General features: G+C 26.6%; 2 protein-coding genes across 2 annotated transcripts; one reads left to right on the top strand and one right to left on the bottom strand.

The window, feature by feature from the left end:
* Positions 1 to 1,827: 1,827 nt before the first annotated feature.
* LOC147656516 (uncharacterized) lies at positions 1,828 to 2,515 on the bottom strand. Its single transcript, XM_086914533.1, has 2 exons — positions 2,316 to 2,515; positions 1,828 to 2,254 (listed from the first exon to the last, which is right to left on the bottom strand). The coding sequence occupies exons 1-2, from the start codon at positions 2,513 to 2,515 to the stop codon at positions 1,828 to 1,830; spliced, it is 627 nt and encodes a 208-aa protein (XP_086770659.1).
* A 19,270-nt stretch (positions 2,516 to 21,785) lies between these two features.
* On the top strand, positions 21,786 to 24,960 carry LOC100866951 (uncharacterized). The gene is made up of 4 exons (XM_086914568.1): positions 21,786 to 22,077; positions 22,246 to 22,440; positions 24,190 to 24,340; positions 24,673 to 24,960. The coding sequence occupies exons 1-4, from the start codon at positions 21,993 to 21,995 to the stop codon at positions 24,917 to 24,919; spliced, it is 678 nt and encodes a 225-aa protein (XP_086770694.1). The 5' UTR covers positions 21,786 to 21,992; the 3' UTR covers positions 24,920 to 24,960.
* Positions 24,961 to 26,473: the final 1,513 nt, after the last annotated feature.

The following is a 26,473-nucleotide window of genomic DNA, read 5'->3' as shown; positions in this document are numbered from 1 at the left end:
TAGTTCCATGGCGGGGCCGTTGCCCACCGCGGAATGGCAATGTGTCTTAGGGATCTGAGCTCCCTTAAGTAATCGCCGAATTGCATATGAATGTCGGGGCACGGATTCGTCCCAAGACGCTCCCATCTTCCAGAACTCCTGAAGCAGTATCTTCGCGGGAAGTACTGTGGGGCCCACCAGCCCGAGAGGATCAAAGATTCTCGCAGTCTCCGACAGAATAGTCCGCTTCGTTATTCGGGTGGTAAATGGATCATTTAGCTCAACAATTAATTTGTCTGAATTGGCTCCCAGCGCAGATCGAGAGTACGAGGATCGTTTTCGGGTTAGGGCCCACTATGGACTTACCCGTGGCGCTTCTAACAACCGAGGGTTTGTTGGACGCCCAGTTTCGCAAATTAAAAAATTAAATTGTTGCTGTAAGAGCGCCTGTAGATCCCCTTTAAGCACGATTGCCCCTACGATGTCTGCACCCGTCAGGAAGTCATCCACGTAGAACTCGCGGAGGATAGACGCGCTAGCCACTGGATGGCTCGCGGTGTTGTCCAATCCTACCTGTCGCAACACCTGTGTGGCAGATAAGGAGCTGAGGCAGTGCCGTAAGTGACCGTGTTCAATTCGTAGGTCTCGATCGGATCTTGGAGGGTCTCCCTTCACAATATGCGTTGCAGAGACCGCTGATGAGGAGCAACCAATACTTGTCTAAACATTTTTTCGATGTCGGCATTTAGTACCACTCGGTACATTCTGAAACGGATTAGACAAAAGATCTTCTTGGATCGTCGGTCCGATCTGCTGCAGATCGTTGAGGGACACACCCATCGAGGATTTCGCCGAGCCATCGAATATCACTCGAAGCTTCGTGGTTGTATTATTTGCCTTGAGTACCGAGTGGTGAAGCAGGTAGAAAGAAGTCCGGAAGGTAGTTGAACGGTTGTGTCGACTTTGGTCATAAGGCTATATAGTCTTGCATAAGCTGTATGTGTCGATCGCGCAGTTCAGGCGAATTTGCGAGTCTCCGCTCCAGAGCGCGAAATCTTTTCTCCGCCATCGCGTGCGAGTCGCTGAATTCGCGCACGTCTTCTGTGAAGGGAATGTTAACTATATATCGTCCACTCGAATCACTTCCCACCGTTTCCAGGAACTGATTCTCGCAGGGATGCGGCGCCATCTCGGCCCACACGGCACACTCTCCAGATCCCAGAACTGAGACAGCTGAAGACTCAACTGTTCGTTCATAACGACGCTGCATAATGCCGATTCCGCACGTTTGAATACCGTCCGCCGAATACCCACCCTAACTGCGTTTTTAGGAGGTTTGGCAGCCCCTTCCCCAGCCTGATCCGTCCCACGGATATGATATCGCACAATTGATCATTGCCAATTATGAGATCCACATCGCGAGGAACACCAAATCCGCCAGAGGGATCTATGGCGGAACGCGAATCGCGGATTCTGGGATTCGGAAAGTAGGTATGTCGCCGGTGGTTGCATCCATTATCAGGCACGACAGGGCGGTATAGAACCCGCTGCACCTAGATGATATCTCTATACGGACCAAACCGAGCACAGATTGACGCGCGCCAGTGCAAGATCAAGAAGGGTTGTTCGATACGGTACGCGAGGAAGGTTGAGGCGTCATAAGAACGAGGTCTTAATGATGTCAATTTGCGAGCCCTGATCTAGTAGGGCTCGACATTCATGTCTCCCACCCTCACTATCCGTAACGTAGACAATAGCGGTGGATAACATGACTTGATAGGGCATACGGTCGACATCAGATTGAATCGCGCAATAGATCTGCGGAGTGGCAGTCGCAGGCACCTTTGCTTAGGTATTGTCAGTCATTGGTGTGCTTGTGGGCTTCTTTCTCATATGGAGCAAGATATGATGCTTCTCCTTGCACTGTTTACATGAGCCGCTGTTGCATTCCTTGGCTCCGTGTCCCGAACAGAGGCAGTTGAAGCAAACCTTCAACTTTTTGGCCTGAGCGATGTAGGCGTTAATCGCGAAGGTTTTGAATTGTTCGCACCATACGAATATGTGATTCGAAGAGCATTGCGGGCAAATCGGATTTCCCGTGGTCACCATTGTTCTCGCACGCGATCCCCGAGACGAAGGTTTCGATTTCGGAGCATCCGCGCGATTCGCTATAACGGTCAGGGAGCAATATTGTTGGTCCAAGAACGACCGCATGTTCGACAGAGTCGCCTGCCGCTTCAGCGACAGGGCGGCCGCGGCCTGCACCTCTGCAGCTCTGAGTTAATCGCGAGTGTAATTTGGTCTCCAAGATATGGATGATTATAGGGTCCCAATACTTGACTTGCAACCCCAGCGATTCCAATGCCTGAATTTGGGCAATACATTCGTCTAAGAGCCGTCGCAGGTTCGCTGCCGACTGTGATTGCATTGCAGGTAAATCAAACAGCCTGGTCAAGTGATACCTTATGATCGCGTTGGTCTCGTCGTAGCGACTGCACATGATCTCCCAAGCGGCCGCGTAATTGTTTTCCGCCATCCGAACCGATGCCAGGACTCGATATAGTTTCACTCTTCAGGGCTATCTTGAGGTACTGGAACCTCTCCATGTTGATGAGTGAATCATCGTGATTAATCATCGATTCAAAGCTGTCGCGGAAATAGATCCACTCACCCAAATCGCCGCTGAAGGAGGGTATTGAAACCGGGGGCAACCGTTGGGGCTTCTATGATCGAGAAACCGGTGTGGACGCGCGCGCGGGTTCGTTCGCGGTTATCGATGATGCTTGAATACGACAGAAGTGATCCTTGACCCCACCCGTTACTTCATAGAATGTTGCCTGGAATTCCTCGTGGAACCGCAGGCGAATTTCTTCATCCGCGATATTCCAAGCGAGGGCTTCGATTCTGTCCTGCAAGGGTTCAAATCTCTCCAAAAGCCCCATGGCCCGACTCAGCCAGTGCTGAAGAGCGATGGCTGAATCCAGATCACGGTGTGTATCATAGAAGTTTTTGAACCTTGTCAGGCTCGCCTTTAACCGTTCCCACCAGTTTGCGAAGTTCGTCGGTAGCCGATGCCATTGCCAAATAAAGGATTGAAAAAACTCTAAACTCACCGGATTGATGGGAATTGCCTATTCAGTCTTCGCTGCTGGAAGCTGGATGAAGGCCGAAGTCCGCTGTCCTTGATCTCGAGTCCTCCCAACCAGTGGTCTCTCTAACGTTACTGGATCCGCCGAAGATAAATGCCGGAAGTCCGTGCTCGTTCGGAAATCCGGCTCGAAGGACCAATGGTTTCGCCGATGCCGAATTTAGTCACGTGGCGGACTAACTGACGCAGGACGATGTCTTTTTTGAGAGCTGTCCCAACTCGTAGTACAAGGTCTCGTGTCCAACGATCGGTGCACGAGTTTGTTCTATTACAATTGACTATGTTCCGTACAAAGGTTGTGCGGTAGTGTTGACTGCCCAAGAAGTATTTTGGTAGTGTGTACTGGCCGAAGACCTTATCAGTAATGATCGTTAGCCAGGAAGAAAATGGCTCAGGTCGACTCTCTTTCTGGCTAATTGGGAGTGTCCCAATTATGAGTGGGGAAATGTCGGTGATGTTATTGGGCATCGACATCACTCGATTCGCGATATAGGTCAAGGGCGGACGGGTAGGAGTTTGGTCTAGAATTTTCAATGATCAAGGCGAATGTTTTGGTAAACCCAAACAAAGAGCCACAGGTGTTTTTTGCTCTAATAGTGGCGTGATACACATTTAGTTTTTCTTTGTTTAGGTTCACCGACGTCTCGCCGTGCGGTTGCGGGGGAGACCTTGTCCGAAATCTTCCCGAATCTTCTATTTACACGATGCTCGCGACCAACACAAGCTAATAATATTGTGTACGTTCTGACTGAACGATATTCTTAATTGAAAAAAAATTTCCAGAACTTAGCTAAAGGATCATTTGATCTACAAAATTCAGCGAAACTGATCGTGACAAGTGCTTGTAACAATTCTTCTCAACAGGATACCAATTGCGTTGAAATTGACATAACTGGAAAATATTGTTTCAAGTTTACACTGCAACCAAAGTGTTTCTAATAAACATATAATTTCAAGGATCTTCTTAATTCTTCTCTCAAAAACACTATTCTCGCAACATCATCTTCTACCATCTGTTCAATGTTTTAATATTATCTCTTAAAAGATCCATGTTCATATTGTTATTAATTTTAATAAAATTTCAATTAATTCTATTTTAAAATTTTTTTTTAATATATATAAATATAAATAATTTTTTTTAAAGAAATTAGATATATTAAGTACATTCTTTTTATAAATAAATAATTTCTTAATAGCGATATACTAATATACTATAAAACTAAAAGTTGAAGATAAAAAAAATATAATTATACAATATAACAGATTTTGTTACTATAGCAAATCATTTGTTCAAACACAATGATCAGGTAATTATTTCTCAACAATTATTTCTCAATTATAATCAACATTATATCCATGAAAAATAATAAAATTTCAATTAGAAAAATACAAAAATAAAAAAAGAAAAAAATTTTAAATAAAAATAATCGCTATAAATATGGGATATTTTATAAAAGTATTAAAGAATTTATATTTATTGTGAAAATATCAAAAAATACGTTTGTTCTCAAATAATTATAAAGTGCTTTCAGTTATTTTATAAAAAAAAACAAATTAAAATTGAAGAGAAGTTATTTTCAATATATAATGGAAAGTTCTTTCCTTTTAATATTCTTATATATTTTCAATATATTTTATAATTAAGCTATTTTTAAAAAATTTTATACTTTCTACATAGACAAGAATAGAAAAAATACGGATGCTGATTTAATCCGGAACTGTTTGTGACTTTTCTTTTTCCGTTATTATTTCATTAATTAATTTAACTTATTCGGTAATAGATAAATATTCTCAATAATAAATTTATATATTTTAAACTTATATATTGCAAATTATAATCTGGAACGTTATGACCAATATGAATGTGGTACAAAAGATAACAACATTGATTATTATCGAAATTAAATATATTGATTAAAGAAAATTTAATATATTTAAAGATCAAGGAGTAACGTGGACATGTTGTCTTCTGTTCTTTTAGAGAATTTTATACTCTATAATAAACGAATTATCATGGTATAAATAATTTTAAATATTGTATAATTAATATTAAATTGTAAATAATATGTAAAGTTACTATAAAAGAATGAGTGACAGGTGAACGCAATATTGGTATCAGAAATGGGATGTTAGAAAATTCTTCGTTTAGAAAAAAAAAAGGACATCTATCGATACAAGTTTCCTTGAAAAAAAACTTATTTCTCGTAAAATTGACTAATTTATATCATTGAGGAACAATTTGCAGAACAATGTCATCTTTGAAATAATTGTTGGGAGAAGGAATACCAACGAATTCTACAGTGATAGAAAAAGTGATAGAAAAAATCGGATATGCAATGAACGAATAGTCTGAAAGAGCAAATCCGCAAACGAGTCACTGTTTTTTATTATTAATAATAATCTTAGAATATTTAAATAGCAAGAATAAACAGAACAGATACTTTTGTAAATAGAAATTCAAATATTGTAAATTAAATATTTTGTGGTTGAATCTGGACAAATGATTATTATTCCCACTAATCCTTCATTTTCGAACTCTCATTTGTTTATGTTCGCGAATACGAGTCATATTATTTGGAGCCTTCACATCTTTATGGACTTTCGTTTTGGGAAGAATTCAAAATACAATTCGAAGTGCTGACGCGGACAAATACGTGAGATAAATAATTAAAGTTACGGCCTTAAATGTTTCGTCGTAGAGGATTCGATGTGGCGCGTATTAACTTCTCTTTCTACCAACTTTTTCCATTATTCAAAATTAAATTCTATTTTGATGCACAGAATTAATTAAATTTAAATTATATTCTATTTGAAAATTATCGTTAATAAAAAATCGATTCTAGCATTAGTTGCTGAAAAATTTGGAATAAAATTTTGAAAAATTGACTCAAGTGGTTTTTGCCGATTATTATATCTGGAACAAATTGGCCATATATTAATTTATTACGGCATTGGCCAACGAAGAGATTAAAAAACCGGAGGCTCGTATCTTTAAGAACTACTCACAGAGCTCTAAAAATGAGAGCTGTCAATACATCTCGAGAAGTTGAAAAAAACAAACTAAAACCAAAATACAAATTTATTTTTGTTTCCGAGAGCAAGATAAAAAGAAGAAATGAAGAAGAAAATAAAGGTACATGTTGGCTGATAAAATAAAGACATTTTCAAAAAAACATAAAAAAGAAAATGTTGATTAAATATATTAGATAGCCAGAAAAATATTTATTCGCGGAAAAGAAATTATTCTTTTTTTTTTTATTTTAAAAAGAAGAAAAGAAGAAAAAAGAATTTAAGAACGAAAAGAAGAAAAAAAGAAAACAGAATAAACGAAAGAAAATAAATGAGAATAATAAATAAGAATAATAATAAAAAAAAGATAATAAAAGAAAAATTCCTGAGCATTTACAGGAACTTTAAAAAATTTTCAAAATTATTTATTGAATTTTGTGACATATTTGCAAAAAATTTAAAAAAATTGAAAAATAAAACATTGTTCAGTATAAAATCAATACTAAAAAACATCAGTCTATTAAACAAACAAGGCTTTAATTATCAAGAAGGATAATGGATAATTTATTAAAATGTTAAAACAAGAAATAAAATCGACCTTTGTCTTTCCTGATTGTCTTTGTTAAAAAGAAAACATAAGATTTTGTATTGATGAAAGATGATTAAATGAAATCATTAAAAAAGACTCTTATTTATTTATATTTGCCAAAGATAGGAGAAACCTTGCTTTATTTAATTTCGCTTGGTTTTCTACAGATGATCTAATTGGTTATTATGGTTATTGGTAAATTTTGACAGATGAAAAAGATAAGAAAAAAACTGTTTTTCGCGTAGAAACTGGATTATGGAAGTTTAAGTGATTCCATTCGGATTTTGTAACGCCTTTGTCACATTTAAACGTTTAATGGATACTATGTTGATATATCTCACTTGAAAAATCTGTCTGGTATATTTGAATTATGTAATTATCTATAGAAAAATATTTAAAGAGGAAATAATAAACTCAAAAAAATTCTTCTTCCCATCTTCATCAAACAAATCTATTTATTAAGCTTGAAAAAATATGTAGGAGAACATATTCTCTCTCTAACTTCTTGTTTTGTAGGAGAAATAAAATATTTGCGATATATAGTCGTAGAAACTGGAACAAAAACAAATGACAGGATTAGAACCATTTAAAAACGGGAACCATTTAAAAATGGGAAATTCCGAAAAATGTTTTTCGATTAAAAAATTTTTTAGGATTTTGTATATATTTAATAATTTTTTTCTAATATTTTTTTGTTGAATTTTCGTGTTATAATTTTCTAAATAGAAATACACATTTAATATTTATTATAATATTATAATACATATAATAATATTATATTATATATATATTATATAATAATATATATTATATGTATTAATGTATTATAATATAATAATATTATAATACATTAATACATATAATATATATATAATGCTATATAACCTAATCTTTTTTTTTAACACGAAAATTCTCATGGATACTTCAATACTTTGGAAAGAGAAAAGAAATTAAGATAATGTCGAACTCTTACCAATTAAAAGCCTCATATTATGGCAGCTTTCTCTGGCTGAAAATTTTGATAAACACATCTGGTAATTTTACACTATTATTTCGAATATGATTCATCTCAGAGATCTTACTTTCGATGACGCTGGTATTGCCACGATCTTCTGAGGTGCCACATCGAGCCTCAGTTGGCGGATAGTCTTCTCGGCATTTTTGCTGGCGATGAAGACGAGCGTATCGTCCGCGTAGCAGAAGATCGTTACGCTATCCGGCACGCAAAATCGTAGGCTTTGTGTTTCACAAGAAGGATCCCAGCATCGATCTCTGCTGGGATGTAATTTGTTCTTCTGACAATGGCACATCGGCTCGAGCACTCGATGTATTTATCATGGAGATAATCGTCTAAAACTCGGCCTATATATGTGGGCACATGGTAGTACACCAAGGCTTCCTTTATAGTTGTCCAGTCGAATGACCACGCCCTGAGAAATGGCCAACTCCGAGAGGGTCTTCATTCGTCAATTGACAAAAGCCAAATTGGCATTTCGCCAAGTCAGGCTCCTCTGCTTTCCTTCTTTGGGGAGCAGGACTACCCGCCCTATTTTCAGAAACTCAGGATCTGCCCGAGTTTCAAATAGGCGTTAAAGAGTCTGATCAATCTTGATCCGAGGACATGGAACACTAAATCCAGACCCGGGCAGGGACCCATGTTCCAGATCATGAGGCTTCGTCCCTTCTCTGGACGAAATAGAAATTTGGATACCGCAGCGAGAGCTTAATTTATAATAAATAATAATAATTTGTATATAATGTTATTTCGATTCCATTTTCTACACATGAATTTCATTTTCTTTTTAATTTATGTATTAATCATAATAATATAAAGTCTTATATTATTAATCATCATAATATAAAAGCTTTATCCGTAATAACTGAATGCGATTCAATCAAATCACGAATGACAATTTTTAAAAAATATTACAGAGTTTAGATTCTGTAAATCGCAAGTGACGGTTAGCAAGACATAACAACATTTAAAAAGCGGAAATTAATAAAAATCCTACGATAGGTTTGATAAGATTCAATTATAAAAGATAGATTAAAATAGTTATAGATAATAAGGCAGATAATTATTAAAGCGCGAAGTTTTTGAAAACATTTCGAATGATTTAAATGCATCGAGAAATGGCTAAATAGAAGTAAATAATAAAGTTTAATCTTCGGTTTCATCATTAAATATAACATTTGCGTTCATATCTTGCAAGCCGTTTTTCAGAAATAATTACCGATTTTCAATGATACAAATGATAAATCGTATTGTAGATGATCAAGATTATGATTTTGATGAACTGAGAGGGATTCATACTGTTTATTCAAAAAACGACAGGATCACCAGATTGATCTCTATATGGACAGCATGAGAATCCTCTACAGTATCTTAAAAAGATCTACCACTAAAATCATTTGCAAAAAATTTTGATAGATTAGAACAAAAAAGAATGTTTTTATATTTAACTTCAATTGTATATATTCCATTATACTTTCCATCGTACATATTGTACATACTATTTCGTGCAAAACGATTTACTCAATAAGTTAATTAAATATATAAGTCTTTCTCTACACAAAATATAAAAATATAAATATAAGAGTTAATATAAGAATTATATAAGAATTAATCGTCATATTGAATGCTCAAAGTGAAAGAAATATATTAAACGAAGATTTATAATGTAATTATCAAATAAAGTTTTTTTTTTCATATATTAGACACGTAAGAAAATTTAAAAAATTAAAATCAGAAAATTAAAAAGTTGATTTATATCAACAATATGTATGACTATAAAATTATTATACACGTGGATATAATTATTCTCGGTAATTCCAAGCGCTTCGGTCGAAAACTATGAAAATTTATTACAATTTTTTTTTATATCTTTAATAAAAGTATGATTTAATAAAAGGTTGCATAGAATAAAATCCTCGAAATTAAGGAACATGATATCTTAAAAATTAATCTCAATACAATCTCTGTGTACATTTGAAAAAATTCTAATTACGCAAAACTGTTCGATTACATTTGTTACATGCCCAATTATTTCTCCATTTTTATTTATTTATAATTATTTAATACTTTATTATATTATTATAATATTTTAATACTTTGTAATATATTATTTATATGTAATATGCATTATTAATATATTATTTAATAATTTGTAATATATATTGTAATATAGTCTTTATTCAAGAAACAGAGATAAATATGTCTGTTTTGCTTCGTATTCTGGAAACGACACTATCAAATCTTCGATATCATTGAGAACCGATTGTCTTATTTTTCTATGTCACAATTCATATTGGCTATGATGTTCTATATTATGATTGTCAACTCATAATATTATCTTTGCAAATGGTACTCCAACATTATAAAGAATTCAGACTTTCTTTTTAAAAGATTCTTTGTTAGGCAAATATTGCAATATCGACATCAGTGTTTTATATATTATTAACAAAAAATCTAATAAAATTGCTGGTATATTTTTTGAATCCAAAAAATATTTAGTTACTGACATTCCTGGAATTTTTGAGATCATAACAATAACAATCATATCTTTTTATCATTTCTTGATTTTTTTTCTATTTTAAAATTTATTATTTTAAAATAATAATACTTTTTATATTTTTAAAAAATCACACATTTTTCAATAATATTTTATGATAAAAATTGCAGGATATCGTCTCTCAAATTAATTTTTTATTTATTTATTTATTTTTTAAAAAATGAATTAGTTTTTTTCATTTTTTAATCGAGTCATCTAAATTTTAAGTGACATAAATAATTTTTGCGTTTACATCGATACAAAATCTTCTTGAACGTTGACATAAACATATATTTTTTTTCCTCGATGCTGAATTTCAAAGTCGTACTAAAATTATACTATTATATATTTTATTCATCGGATTTGTCCTGTCGGATTCATTAATCACTATAAAACTGTATGATTTATCTTCAAGAAAAACTTTATTTCTTTTTAATCAAATAATGCAAAAATTTTTCAATAAATGAAAAATTCTTGATAAATTTCCTATAATGCATAGTCTTAAAAAATTTTTTACAAAGTTCACTATTTTTGAAGCTTTTATTTTATTTATATATAGCGTAAATTTTATTTAATTTTCACTTTCCATATTTCATTTATATTAATATGTCCTACGTAATTTATTTTTCAAAAAAATGCACTTCTTTAAATTTGTAAATAATTTCGCTTGATACGGGTGAAAGAATTTAGTATATTATTATATTAGTATATTACTATATTATTATATAGTATATTATATATATTTTTTTTGTTTCATAATCTTGTTTTGGGGTATTTTTCTAAGATGATATCTTGTTACATTATTTAAATAAGTCAGTATTTTTCAAGTATGATCTGTCAAAACAGAATTTATCAGACGTTCGAACAGAAATGTTGCAAAATCTAAATAATATTAATATAAAATAAAAACTTGCTATAATTTAATTTCTGTACAGAAAGTGGTTTTCTCTTTATTTTTTTTCGTTCATTGCCACTAACCAGATTTTGTAGATTAAGATTTTTTTTTTTTTTTAGTAATTTCGTTCAATCGTACGAAGTAATAATGTAAGCTAATAAAATCTTACATTATCTTCCTTCTTTTTAACAAATACGATTGAGAAATTTTATTAAATATATTTCGACTTTTCGATTTTTTTTGTGCCAATATCTTCTTTACAACAATTTTTTCTTTTAAATTTATAGTTTCTTTACAACTTTACGATAATTAACATGAATTTGCGATGTTTATTTAATTGGATAATATTTTTCAATATTTATAATTTTATCTATGTTTAATGATGTCACATTTTCCAATCACTTTTGGATTTTTTTTGTGAAAACAGTTTGGAATCATTAACTAATTTTTTAACATAAGAGATTCGCCTATATTGTTTCTTTTTTTTCGTTTTCTTTTTTTCCTCTTCTTTCTATAATACTTTTGGAAATGTCTTTATTTTCATAAATCCAGCAAATTGTAGATTTGTTATTTTTTTCTTCGATTCTTCTTTTTTGCTTCATATGATTGAAAATAAAAAAAATTTGTATTTTTCTTCTGATTTACGTTTAAAATTTCGAAATATCGTTTCGACGATTTCTGATAACGTTTTAATAGTTTTAATTTTGTCTCAAAAATACAAATCCATCAAAATGTAGATAGAAATTCTTTAATTTTCTTATTGGCTTCTCTGCTGATAATTTTGAAAACTAATTATATAATTTAAATTTTTTCCCAATATTTTCGTTCTATAGTCAAAATCAATTTTGAATAGTTTAATAAAATGATTAAGATAAGGAAAGAAATCAATATTCTGACTGACTCTTCTAATGAAACAATGAAACCATGGTCTATTTGCCACACAACAATTTCAAATTGTATACGAAATTCTAAAAGAAAAGTCCTACACGAAAGTTTTGTTACATAATAATGTAATTTGCAAATTACAGCATCTTAATACTAGAGGGTACTATATGGACAAAAAAACATGGGAAACAGAATATTAGCGGGAGTGTTTGCTTAGACTTGGACTCACAAATTTCATTATTATAATTCACTAATTTTATATATATATATATATATATATATATGAACTATATTATTTATAATATTTACAATATTTTTCAAGCTCTTCTAAAATTGTTATTAATTTGTTAATGATCTGTTGAAATCATTTCTTAAAACATAATTCTTCTATTTAATAAAATCTGTCTTTGATTTGCTTTCTCTTTTTGTAAAATTTTTTGGTGCTTTTCATCCCAATAATTTCTCTAAAACTGCTATCCTCCTATGCCTTATTGAAATTTCGGAGATCTGCAATTAATTCTAAAAAAAGGAGGTTCTCTTCAAAGAAATTTTATGTTTATTTTTATTTTGTTTTTTTTTTTTTCGAAAAAAAAAAAGAATCTTTATAAATCTTACTTCTGATATTGAGTAATATTACATATTATATAAGTTCGAAAATTGATTTTTCATTTCTATTTATTTATAATTATTTATATTTTAATATTTTATTTATATAAGCATATAGTTCTTTTGAGCAGAAAAAGACATGTTCATTCTTTGTATTTTGAGAAATAACTCTATTATATATATTTAAATATATATTTTATATATATAATAAATCATTTTCGATATTATTGATAAACGATTGTTTTATTATTTTCTGTGCCGCGATTTATATTGATTATAATGTTCCATACTGTAGCTGTTATAATTATTAAAAGCAAATTTTGATAGATAGATGTATAATTGAATTGCAATGGACTTATTATATTATCATTATATTATATCATAATTTAAATGATTCCTACAATATTGAATCAAACATTAATTGTGAATTTGAATAAAAGAATATTATATATAATATTTTTTATATTTTTATTTATCTAGTTATTTAGATATATTTATAGGATTCTTCCCGGAACTATTAAATATTTTAAAAACAGTTTTCTTTTGTTTCAAACAAAAGTTTTCAAATTTTAAAAATTCTATTAATTGATTATATTTGTTTTACTTTAGATGAAAAGATTAAGATTATATTTCATAATTTAGCATTATTTTTTTAAATAAAACATTTTTTATCACACAATATTAGATCTGATGGATCTTTCCAAAAATTTTTTTAATGAAAATTGAAAATAAAAATTCTGTTTTTAATGAAAATTATTTGAATTATCGTTTTTTAAAAATATAATATGTCAGCATTAAAATTATTCAGGATATATCAAGTAGAAATTATATAATAAAAATTTTACATCCTTTAATGTATTTGGTTTAATGCTTAATTAATGAGTTATTTAAATACGTATTCCTCGACAATTTGATAATTTCGTAATCATAAAAATTGTAAATTATTTTCGTGTTTATTATATTGAACAAATAAGACTATATTTTAATGATATTGATATTTTTTCAGAAGCTAAAAAAACATTCAGCCAAATTAGTATTCAATTTCATCTGATTTAGAAGGACAGAAAAGATTTATTACTACTTGTACGGTACCTGTCTCCGATATTCAATTGCCTGTTTCCTCTCTTCCATCTATCAAACCAGGAGGACTAGCGGGAATTATGGATCACTTATTAGGTACATTTACTCCAATAGCAAAATATGATTATCCAGATAACAAAATATGTACCGCATTGCTACATAATCCATATTGAATTTATATTCATCATTATCATGAGCAGTCGCCGAATTTCATTTCATCAATATTTATAAACTGTCTAAAACAGTAAACCATTGTCCTCAATTGATAATTGATATTGGAGATTTCATTGTACTTCTGTGAAGTGTTTCACGTCTCCTATTCCTCTTTTTCCTTCTTTTCCATCTCATATTCCTATTATTCTATATTATATGTTCATAGTACTTCTTATATCTTCTTATATCTCTTATATCTCTTATATTTTATGTATTCTACTATATAATAATGCTAATAGCACATGCCTTAATAAGTTTTTGAAAATTTTTCCTGCTTTTCAATATTCCTGTTGCATTAACTTGCTCTTACTGTATGTTAATTTTATTTAATATTCAGACAAGAGTATAGAGAAGTAATTAATCTCTAGATACTCTACCTCACTTTTCTGTTTTATTTTCAGTTCTATTTTCTGTTATATTTAAGTTCTATAGCTTGTAATTAAAAAAAAATAAATAAATATTATAGTAAGTGATCGTATCCGACGGTCAGAGCATGATGCATAATTATAAAGAAATTATCTATTGTCGTATCCAGCAGTTAGACGATATGTTCATAATAAACGCTAATTAGACTTTTTTTCAAGTCACAATTACAAAATATTTATTTGTCGATCTGTTCACAATAAAAGTTTTTCAATTGAGGTTCGTCCCCTCAGAAAATCCCTTCCTAGTTCAATTGGAAGGATCACAGTTTCCCAGTGATAATAATATCGTGGTCAGTGCCTGATTCTGACCTCTAAGTTAAAGGAAAATTCCTCGAATTAGAATAATGTTAGTTGTTGTGTCTGGAGTATGTTATTACTTTGGGATCGCTCCAGCCAGGTTGAAGTGAAATATATAATTATAATTATAAATGTCGATTAAACTTTTCTCAAAAACGACAATCTTTTCAGATAACATTATCCTTTATTTAAATTTAATGGAAGTCGGTGCTCGCGAACAATTAACAATCATTTCATCGATAATAATTTCGTCAACACGATTTTACCAATTCTGAGTTTAATTTATTTACTGATATATTAAATATTGATAATCATTTTGTCGACACTTATATCAATTAATCATTGTTTGATTTTCAATATATATTATTTTCAAATTATTTAAATTTATTTAAAATAATTTATCTTTTGTAATTAATATAAATTCATTGAAATCATAATAAAATCACAATATTGCTAGCCAAATGATTGAAATTATTTTTTCTACTTGCGATATAAATAAAAATTTATATTGATAATTTCGTATACAAAAATTAAAAACAGAAATAGAAATGCTTTTTATTGTGAAAAAAATGATAAAGAAGGAAATGATTGTAAATGTAAAAGAACGACAAATATGTTATATAGAAATAAATAATATTATTTGCTCTCGGGATATTTTCAAATATAATCACGCTCCAAAACTATTGCTATCTCATATAATAAAATCTTGCAATAAAATAAAATAATTAGTAAGATATAGTAATGACACATAATGATACATAAGTATTAAAAATGTGACAATTGAAACAAAGAAATATATCCGTTTATATCTACATAGTAATACTTTAAAGCAATAAGTGTTATATAAATAAAAAAAAAATAAAGATAAAAAATCAATAAACATAACGAACTTAATATGTTTAACCAGGCTTTTTTATATTGTATATAATCGTTCATTGCATAATTATAAGTTATTTATTTATTGTAGTATTTGTTTGCTTCACTGTTTGTTTATATTACCAATGATTTGCCTTTTCATTTATCACAAACACTTAATGTACAAATTAAAATTGTTGATTTGAATTGAATGAAATTATTTTCGAGATGCAATTCTATTTATAATTTTTAAAATATATAAATAATAAAATATTCAATTATAATTTTCAATAAATTATTTTAAAATAGTTTAATTCTAGAAATTTCTAATTCAAGCATTATTAAGTATTAATTAATTAATGTTTTATAATAATAATTAAAAATTGAAAAAAATTTCTAACATTAACCAGTGAAACAATATATATACATCTTTCATATTTCATAAAATATCAAGAAAAAATCAAAATATCAAGAAAGAAAATATCAGAAAATGATAAAAGATAAAGAATGATGAACTATTATGAAAGAAAAAAGATTGTTTTGAAAAAAAGCAAAATATTTATTATTTAGATTGTAAGAATAAACCAACATTTGTAAAATTTTATAAATGAACTTGATATTTCAATTATTATTTGTTTTGATTGAAGAATTTTCTGTATAATTAAAATAAATATGAAAAAATAATACAATTTTTTTCTCATAATTTAGATCTAGTTTTCCAAATTAAATTATGCTTTTAAAAATATTTTTTTATTTTAGAAATATATGAACCACTAAATATTTCATGTCGTTAGATGGTAAAAACTATATATGAAATATCAGTTTGATGGATTGACGATATTAATTTGACCGATTAAATTGATAAAAATCTTGAATAAAAAAATATTGAAATAATAATTATAAAAGGAACATCGAAAAATATAATATTTTTTACGATTGATAATTTTAAAAATTTAACAAGAATAAAAATATGCCTTGAATGGTATATTTTAAAATACTTATAAGCAAAATAAAATAATCGTAAGCAAAATAGTATTATTCTTTTATTGTATTCTTTTATTGTCCTTAAAAAAATAAAGTATTTATAAATTATTGTTTGAAAACATTATTCATTTAATTTCTGAACTAGACACATTAAAACTACAATTTATTTTTAGAAATTTTAAAAATACAATTAAATCTATCTTTCCATCCATCTTTTCACAAAAATAAAAATATGTTTCTTTCACTTATATTAAAATATATCACAAAATTTAAATGAATTAATAAAAAAATATAGAATGAACAAAACATTATTTAGTATATTGGTGATAAATTCTATGTCTTGCGTTTTTTGCAAAAATTTTATTAATTATTAACAGCATTAAAATTTACTTTGAAGCTGAAAAAATTATTAAATGATAATAAATAGATAAATATTGTATAAATAATATAATATAAGGCTGTATTAAACAAAAATATAGTAGGAAAATAGAGATGTGATCAGTATTTTTTTCATCAAAAATATGTTCAGATAATATACACACTTTTTTAGAAATATAAAATTCTGTTGACATCGACATTATTAAATTGCTTATTAAATTAAAATATTTCATCGAATTAATAATCTCTGGAGTGATTTTCACAATAATCTCTAATACATAGAGTATATTCATTTTATTTGCAACACATGAATATTTAAAAAACAAATTATACAAAATATTATGTCTATATTTATTTTATTTAGAAATAATCTTGAAAAGTTCTGTAAAGATTACAATTATATTTTTAAATGGGAATTATTTTTTTATTTCATATTTTTATAGTTAATATTAAGATATTTTCAAAGTATTAATTTATTTACGAGTATTTATGCTCATGAGATTTCTAAAGAGTTTATTCGGAAAAATTCCTCATAGAAATTCTTTTCTGTTATTATCGGAAACCTCTACTAAGCCTAAACAAAGAATAATGTTATCTGAAAAGGCTATCGTTTTTGAGAGTTTAGTTGACTCTTGTAATTATATATTTTGACATAACCCAGTCTGGCTGGATCGATCCTAGAAATGATGTATTCCAGACATGATTAATGCTGCGACAATTAACATCATTCTAGTTCGAGAAAATTTATAAGAAAGATACGCTGTTGCCGTTCCTGCTTATCTTGAGATCTTTGTATACAGATTACCACACCAAGCAAGAAATTTTTCTTTAACTTGAGGATATTACAAGCTGGACACTGACCGCGATATTATTGATTATGGCGTGTTCCATCGGGAAATTGTGTTCCTTCCAATTTAACAGAATGGATTTTCTGATGGAATAAATTTCACTTGTAAATAGAGGTTCAAATAGAGGGTGAATATGTCGTAGTCTGCTGAATACGAACAATTGAATACTTTGTAAACATATCGTGATCTAACCATCAAATACGATTACCTATCCTTACTTGTAAAGAAAGTCTCATTATGAGCATATCATAGTCTGACTGCATAGTCTGATATAACAATTACATTAATTTTGTTCTAACACCGTCGGTTTTATTCTGACATTGTGAGAGATCTGTTCTTTTATAGACGTATATATAACCATTTATACAATCCACTCATTTTTAATATACTACTTATTACATCTATCGAAGGACATTCTACAAACACTTAGCTATATTAGTTTACATTCACCATCATCATTATAATACTACTGTTGCAAACATAATAATTTATATTTTTTATATAAATTATCATCGAAATATTAAATTTCAAAGTTGATATACTGTTAACTAGTATTATACATTATACGAGAAGATTACTTGATTGAATTTTATTATTATAATAGTTTCAATTAAAAGAGCCAATTGTATGATAAATTTTGGCGTATAAGTACTAAGTATGTATATATATATATATATATATACATTTGTACAATCTTTCCATGATGTACATTCTAACGCTAATGCAGTTTATTAAGTTTAAGATTAATATCATAATAATGCAAAAAATACGAATAAATAGTGATTTAAAAATGTTTCGATGTTTGTTATAAAAAGAAAATAAACAATAAAAAAATATAATTCCAAAAATATACATAATTTAAAAAAAACTTGTCTAAAAAATATTTTATACTGGAAGCTATAAATCCAGATTTTAGAATTATCTTATAAATAAGTTGTTTTTTAATTTATAATTACTATCTTCTTAATAACTAATAATTAATATATTTAATAATTAATATATTTTTTCACTTTTATTTCGATATTATTTGATTTATTTGATATTTTATCTTTATATATTTCTTCCCTGATAATTTCCTAAAATCCTGTGGAGATATTTAATTGATTTCTTTTGAGAGATTATTATATCGTTTAACTTTATCGAGGAGGACATGTGTTTTTACGTAGTAAAAGTTTTACAGCAATTTATTTTCATTTATGCTAGTTAGCTTGCGTCTATATTTTATTTTTTGAAATAAAGCTACTTATGTTATCTACGATATCTATGATATTCCTATAAATTTTTGATTTCGAAAAGATCATCTGTAAATCTGATAATGATTATTTTTGTAGAAATTGATATATCCGTAGTATAGTGTACATAGTATACAGAATGAATGTTTTGTGGATGTTTTTAAAGTTGATTGAATAAACTAAAGTAAAAAACTTGAAATTGAATTTTGAATTTTTTATTGGTTAAATAAATTGATAAGATAATATAAAAAGAATGTGGAAATATTTTAACAATATATACAAGCTACCAGTGTGCCAGAATTTATCGAAACTATCATGAATTTTTTCGATTGTATATAGTTTGATAGCTAAACATAACTGATTGTAAATAATCTTGAGTTTCAAGTTTAATCGTTTAAATATTTAAAGAGAAAGATTTAAATACTTAAACAAAATGCTATTTAAAGACTTTAGGATTAGTACATGAAGATTCAGCATCCGTGTGAATTCCAAATAACTGAAATCTTCTCTATAATTAATTTAATTGTCTTTTAAAGTAACTTCTGTTAATGTTATAATGTTTAAATACTTGTTGAAAGATTTTTATATCCTAAGAGTAAACGGTTAAATTTCTTTAGTTTATTCAATTCTTTCTTGTCATCAGAAAGTTTTACTATGCTATTCTTAACTTTTTCTTTTTTATAATATATTTCATGATAAATGAGTTTTAAATAAAGTAAATTATTATAAAAATTTCTCTACTTGATTATTTTAATAATCATTATGTGTTATTGCATAATATGTGTTATTTTGTGTATTTTATTATATTTCATGTTTAGTAGAAGATAATATATTTGTAATTGAGGTATTTAAGTATTTACGAAAGAATGTTCACTTTGTATATGTTTTATTATATGTATATATATTTTATTGTTGATAACCTATTATGATCGTGTTACAACTATAATTGCATTTAAAACCAATAGTGAATAGAATTGAATAGATGAGAGATCAGTACAGAAGTAAGCTTGAATGTAAGACGAGATACTTTTGATGATGAAAAAGTTTAATAAGATAAGATTTCATTTAAATTGGTCAACCAATTAATGATGTTTATATACTAAAATTTATTTATTATTATTAATAGTGAATAGAATTGAATAGTCATTAGTCATTAGTCATTAGACCTTGTTCTCCGAGGGCTTACACTTCGATTACTTACTCGTCTAGGAGGGATCTAATTCGACTACTCAATGCTCTAAACTTCGACTATTCTGTTCTGCGAGCTTACGCTTCGACTACTTACTCGTCTAGAAGGGATCTAATTCGACTACACTTATCGCGAATCTTGGTTCTCCTTTTATCCTTGCATTGCGTGCAAATGCACACAAAGAAGGACGAGAGGAACCAATCATCGCGTCGAAGGGCGGTTTCAAGGGATGGGCCTTCGCGGGGTTGCGCCGTAATCCATTTGCTTTCACTTTTATGGTGGTTCATCATAAAGCGCGCAAATGCGGCTCGTAAAATGGTCGTTGCTATAGTTTCTGTTCAAATTAACATCTGGAAACCATCACGAAACCCATACCTGCTCAAAAATATATAAATAAATAAATATATAAATAATATAAATAAATTACTATAAATATATTTGGCAGGAATTCGAATTGTTAATAGCAGAACATGACCTGACGAGCCCGGGCCTTAACAATAGGTAATTATGCTTGTAAATTGAATATGATTTATTTTGATTTTATATTATTAATGATTATGATTATATCATTTATATCATTATATCATTATATGTCATATAATTTGATCTTTAAATAACTTTTTTCAGTGAAATAAATTTCAAAGATTAGTACAATTAAAATTTTTTGAAATTTTTTGAAATTTTTTTTGAAATTCATGAAAAACTTTTAGTTTACACTTATATTGTATGAGCAATACATTACATTCTATAATGTAATACGTATACTTCAGATTTATGAATTTATCATCAATTTTGTTACAATTGTTATCAATAAAGTTGATACTACATAATTCAGAATTTTTTTGTTCTTCGAATTTATATTTTTTTGAAACGATTCCTTTTGCAATATTGAAGAAATTTTCGTGTGATTATTATTATTTTTTTTTTAAATTTAAATCTAATATTTGCGAAGAACTTATCGCCATTATGAATTTCGTATAATCGATTATAAAATATATTATAAAATTGATATATTAATTAATACAAATTGTTATACTTTGAGTAATATAAATTATATGAAAAGTAATAATTAATAATAATAATTTCGTTTGCAAATGAGTTTATACACACTATACACACACTACATATTATTACATACACTATTGTTATTACAAACTTATCTGTATTTATGTATTTTTTATACATTTCTCTTCTCTAATTTTTAATATTTTTATTTGATTTGACTTTTATTTGTTATAATTATGATATATCTAAAGATTAATATTAATCTAAAGATATTATAGATAAATTTTTTTAGAAAAATATAAATTGCATTCTATCTTCTATTTATTATATACTTATAATAAAATTCATAATTCCAGTAAAAGTAATGCTGTCAAATTTACATACGTGTATAAAATATATCTACATTATATATTATAGATGTAATAAGCCAATAAAATTTTTATATTTATTTATTTTATCATTTTTAAAATATCTCTCTTAAATAAAATATAAAGTGGAAAAAATAAATTTGATTTTTTAAATTTCTTAGAATTTTAAATTATTCTATTCTATATGCTTGTATTATTAAGCATTTTGCAAAATTTACAAACATGCATTCTAATTAATGATATTTTTTTATGTTTGCAAACATGCATTTGAATTGTTTTATAATATCGATTGTAAATATCGATATATTCTCACATGTCATCGCATCTCAAACAACTGTTTTTATTTCGAAATAAAACAAAATGGATCATTTAAAATAACACCAAAATTTCAACTAAAATTTTTATTTAAATTCTTTCAGAAATGTAAATTATCAAGTACATATACATATATAAATAATGCCACCAAAACCAAAAAAAAAAGATATAGAAACTGAAACCAAGCCAGATAAACAAATAGGAGGTTTTTCATGCATTTATAAAAGTAAATAAATAGATGTTAATATATTATTTTTAATAGACATTTATTAATTAATAAATATTTTTGAAACATTAATTTTAAAGAGAGAGAAAGATAAATAAATATGAAGGAAGAACGAATATATATGTTATTAAACTTGATTAAATAGATTTTAAAGATTTTATATTTTAGGTCCGGGTCCCAAATATAAACTCAAAACACTTGTCGGTTACAAAGAGCATTGTCTTTCCAGACATAGAAATCCAGCATATACATTTGGTATAAGACATCATATTTTTGAAGAATGTTTATCACCAGGACCAAAATATGTATTAGACAGACCTAAACGTAATGGTTTTTCATTTGGATTAGTTAGAAAAACTTTTGGTAAATTTTAATTTATTTTCTAAATTATTCTAAAAACAATTATTTCTAATAACAATTATTTCTAATATTTCTAAAAACAATTTAATTTTATTTAATTTTATTCAATATTATGTATTTATTATTTAAATTATTTAAAAAATTTATTATAATTTTTTTTATTAAAAAGACTACTATAAAATTATTTATTTATGTAATAAGATTTGATATTTGAATTCATTTATTATGTCTTTAATTGTATCTAATATTAGTATGTTTTTATTACTTTTATGTTTAAAGAAAAATGATGATTTTCGCTAATTTTTAAGAATCAATAGTTTTTTATTCTCAATTTTAATTTTGAAAATCATATCTAATTTTTTATGCAGTTCATTTTTATAAATACTATTTGTAGTATAATATAATATTTGTTATAATTATATTTATTTCTTAGGACATAATTTATATTCATATATATTTTTTATGAATTTATTAGCATAAATAAAATACGTAATTACATAAAATATCAAAAAAAAAAAATATCAAATTATTTGATTCTGCAAATAAATTCTTGGATACAAGAAATTTCAGTGACAATCATCAATTTCTATCTTTAAAAAAAATATATAATCCTTAGCTAACATTGTTATACAATATATATTGTATTATATTTTAATATGTTTATTATTATATATACATATGTTATATTATTATTTAGATATTAATTTTGTTAGTTTTGAAAATACAACAATGAAATTTTCAAGACTCTAAAAAAGTATCAAAAAATTTTAATTTAGAAATTTATTCATTTCAATTTATTCAATTATTTTATTTTATTCAAAAAAACATTCTTGCATCTAACAATACAATTATAATTACAATTAAATTTTTTTTTAATTTTATTTGTTTTAAAGATATTTTAATTAATTTCTATCTATATTAAACTATATATAATGAATCTAGAATTATATATATATATTATTATATAATGATTCAAAATTAATTATATATATTATAAGAATAATATAAATATATAAGAATAATAATAATATAAATAATAATGAAACTTTAAGGATTGATTTAACGCGTACAAAAACATTTTCTATCCATAATATTACATATATATATATATATTATTATTTATAATATTAATTATTTATAATATTATTATTATTTATAATATTATTTTTACAATAAAGAATTAAAACTTAAATATTTTGTAATTTGATTTAAAATTTTGTTCTATCGCGCACAAAACTATACTTATAAAAGCAAAAATTGATTAACTTAATATAGAAATTATTGATTAACTATATATTATAAAAGAAAAATTAAAAATTAAAAATTTTTAATTAATATAATACAGTTTCTTGATACTAGATTAAAATAAATTTTATTTAAATTATATTAGAGTATCATTTTAACATTTGATTCATTTTTATTTAAATTAAATAATATTAATTCAAGAAAGAACAAATGGATTTTTATTTTAGATTATTTTTTACTGAATTGATATTTGAATTGAATTACTCTAAAGGCAACCATCATATTATAAGATAACTGATTATGCCAGATCTAAATGTTAAATATTGAATAAATATTATTAAAATTATGTTATTATTATGATAATGAAAAATATGCTATTATGATAATAAGTATAATAGTATTCCTCTCACACTTCTAATAATTATTTTTATTTATATAAAATTATAAGTCTTATAACTATTATTATAAAAATGACAAATTATATTAAGATTTTTTCTATTTTATTAGTACCTTTTTGTGGCCCTGGTCCAAAATATTTATTGCCAACTCCAAAAGGGCCATCTTTTACAATAAAATCAAGAACGAAAACTAGACAAACTTGTGTTACACCAGGTCCTATTTCTGTAAGCCTTCCTCGAGCAGGTCCTGCTTTTTATATGTAAGTATTTTTCCTATATATTTATGTATATCTTCTTTGAGTATTTATATATATTAAGTATATTATTCCATTAGTTAAGAATTAATATACGAAATGAATTTTACTAATAAAATTAATTAACGGTATAATAAATATTTTTACGAATTTGGTATAGTTATTTTTATGAATTTTTGTACAGTTGTTTATTAAGCTTTATTTAACCATGTTAGAATTTAATACCGTTAACATTTTCAATGAACAATTGTGTGAAATTTTATATATACTATTAACTGTATTCATATATAAGATCTTAATATTTTTAAATCAAAGTAATTTGTACATATTTGTTTTAGAGGACAACGTTTGCCTGTTCTAAAACGTGATTGTGTACCAGGTCCCAAAATTTATAATGATATATTGGTTAAACAAAGAGCTCCAATGTACAGTTTATCTTATAGGCATCCTATGAAAGAAATTTGTCGCTCTCCCGGTCCAAAATATAATCTTAAATTTGGAAAAACACCTCCCATATATTCTTTTGGAATCAAACATAATGAATGCGCTCTTCCTTATTTTATTGAATGTGATGATCAATGTTAAAAACTTGAAAATTATAAATAAAAATATAAATATACAAATAATTTAGAAATGTATTATTCTTATATATAAAATTAATTTTTTTTGTTTCATGCAAGATTATTTGTTTCAATGAATTTAATCAGACGAAATAAATAAAACACATTCATGTATCATTCACATGATAAATATGATAATTAAATATAATTTAATTATCATGCTTAAAGACGATTTTATTGGAATGAAAGAATACAGGATTAAAAAATTTCTCTAATAAGAAGGAATAATTATCTCATGTTATCTCATGATATATACATGTTTAGTGATAACATAAAATTGCAGAAAAACTATTTTCTCTAGATTTTTATGATTTTTAAATATATTATAAAGAATTAGATTTTGATATTTTCCTAATAAAAAACTATAAACAATTTTTATGAATTCTATACATATAAGAAAAATTTTTTTCTATAAGAAAAATTATTTTATTTAAAAACTATCTTATTTTCTTTTATTATTTTTGCTATAATTTTTCGTATTTTTGCTATAATTTTTAAAATATCTTTATATAGTTCTCAAAAAAAAAGAATTATTAGTATGTAAGAATATGTGCATAAGTATGCATATGCCATTTATCTTACAATTAAATTAATATAAACACATTGTGAAAAACAATTAATATATATAAGAAGCTAAATCAATCAATTATAAATTGTGATAAGTTTAATATTTTATAATCCGAATCTACATCAAGCTTGAAAATTCCATAAAAATCATTATATTAATGTTAGCATTTATTCATAAAAATTTAAGTTCTTCGTACATAAAATTATATATTATAGTGGAAGTAGTTTGGACTTTGATATATGTTATGAAGAACATAATTTTGAAAAATTTATAGTTTTAAGACAAAATATAATATAATATTATATAATATAAATTATATAATAAAGACTTTCAATATAATATTATGCATTTATACAATACTATCATATAGTTTTTGTAAGTTTAAGAAAGCATAATTTTCTCAACCTGTGATTAAATTATCAGTTACAGAATAAATATAATAAAAGAAAAAAATTTATGTTCAAATTGTCTATCACATATTAGAAAAAAATTTTTAAAAAATTAAATTAAATTAAAAAAATATATTATAGATATTCAAGAAAAAACTATTTATATTATAATATAAACTTGATAAATTTAATTTTTGCTTTTATTTTGGAACTGTTTAAAATCAATAAAGAATTATAAATGTCACTAAGATCTCTTATAGTTTCATAATTTTCATTCATGATTTTGAGAAATTTTAAAAAATAAAGTTCGAATTGCTTATGCATAATTTATTGTAGATATTCAATATATTTTATAATGTATATTTATAATGTACATAAAGTACATAAATATATATAATGTATTTATAATGTATATAATGTATATAAATAATGTATAGAAAAAATATTAATAATTTATTAATAACTTTTTAAATTATAGTTTAAATAAAAAAATTATGTCTTAGAAAAATTAAACTTTTAAAGAGTTACAATCATTTGTAATGGATATAATTGAAATCATATA

This window comes from Apis florea, unplaced genomic scaffold, assembly GCF_048593485.1.
Source record: "Apis florea isolate Af1SG1 unplaced genomic scaffold, ASM4859348v1 contig_3696_pilon, whole genome shotgun sequence".
Lineage (NCBI taxonomy): Eukaryota > Metazoa > Arthropoda > Insecta > Hymenoptera > Apidae > Apis > Apis florea.
This window is presented reverse-complemented; position numbering and strand designations above follow the sequence as displayed.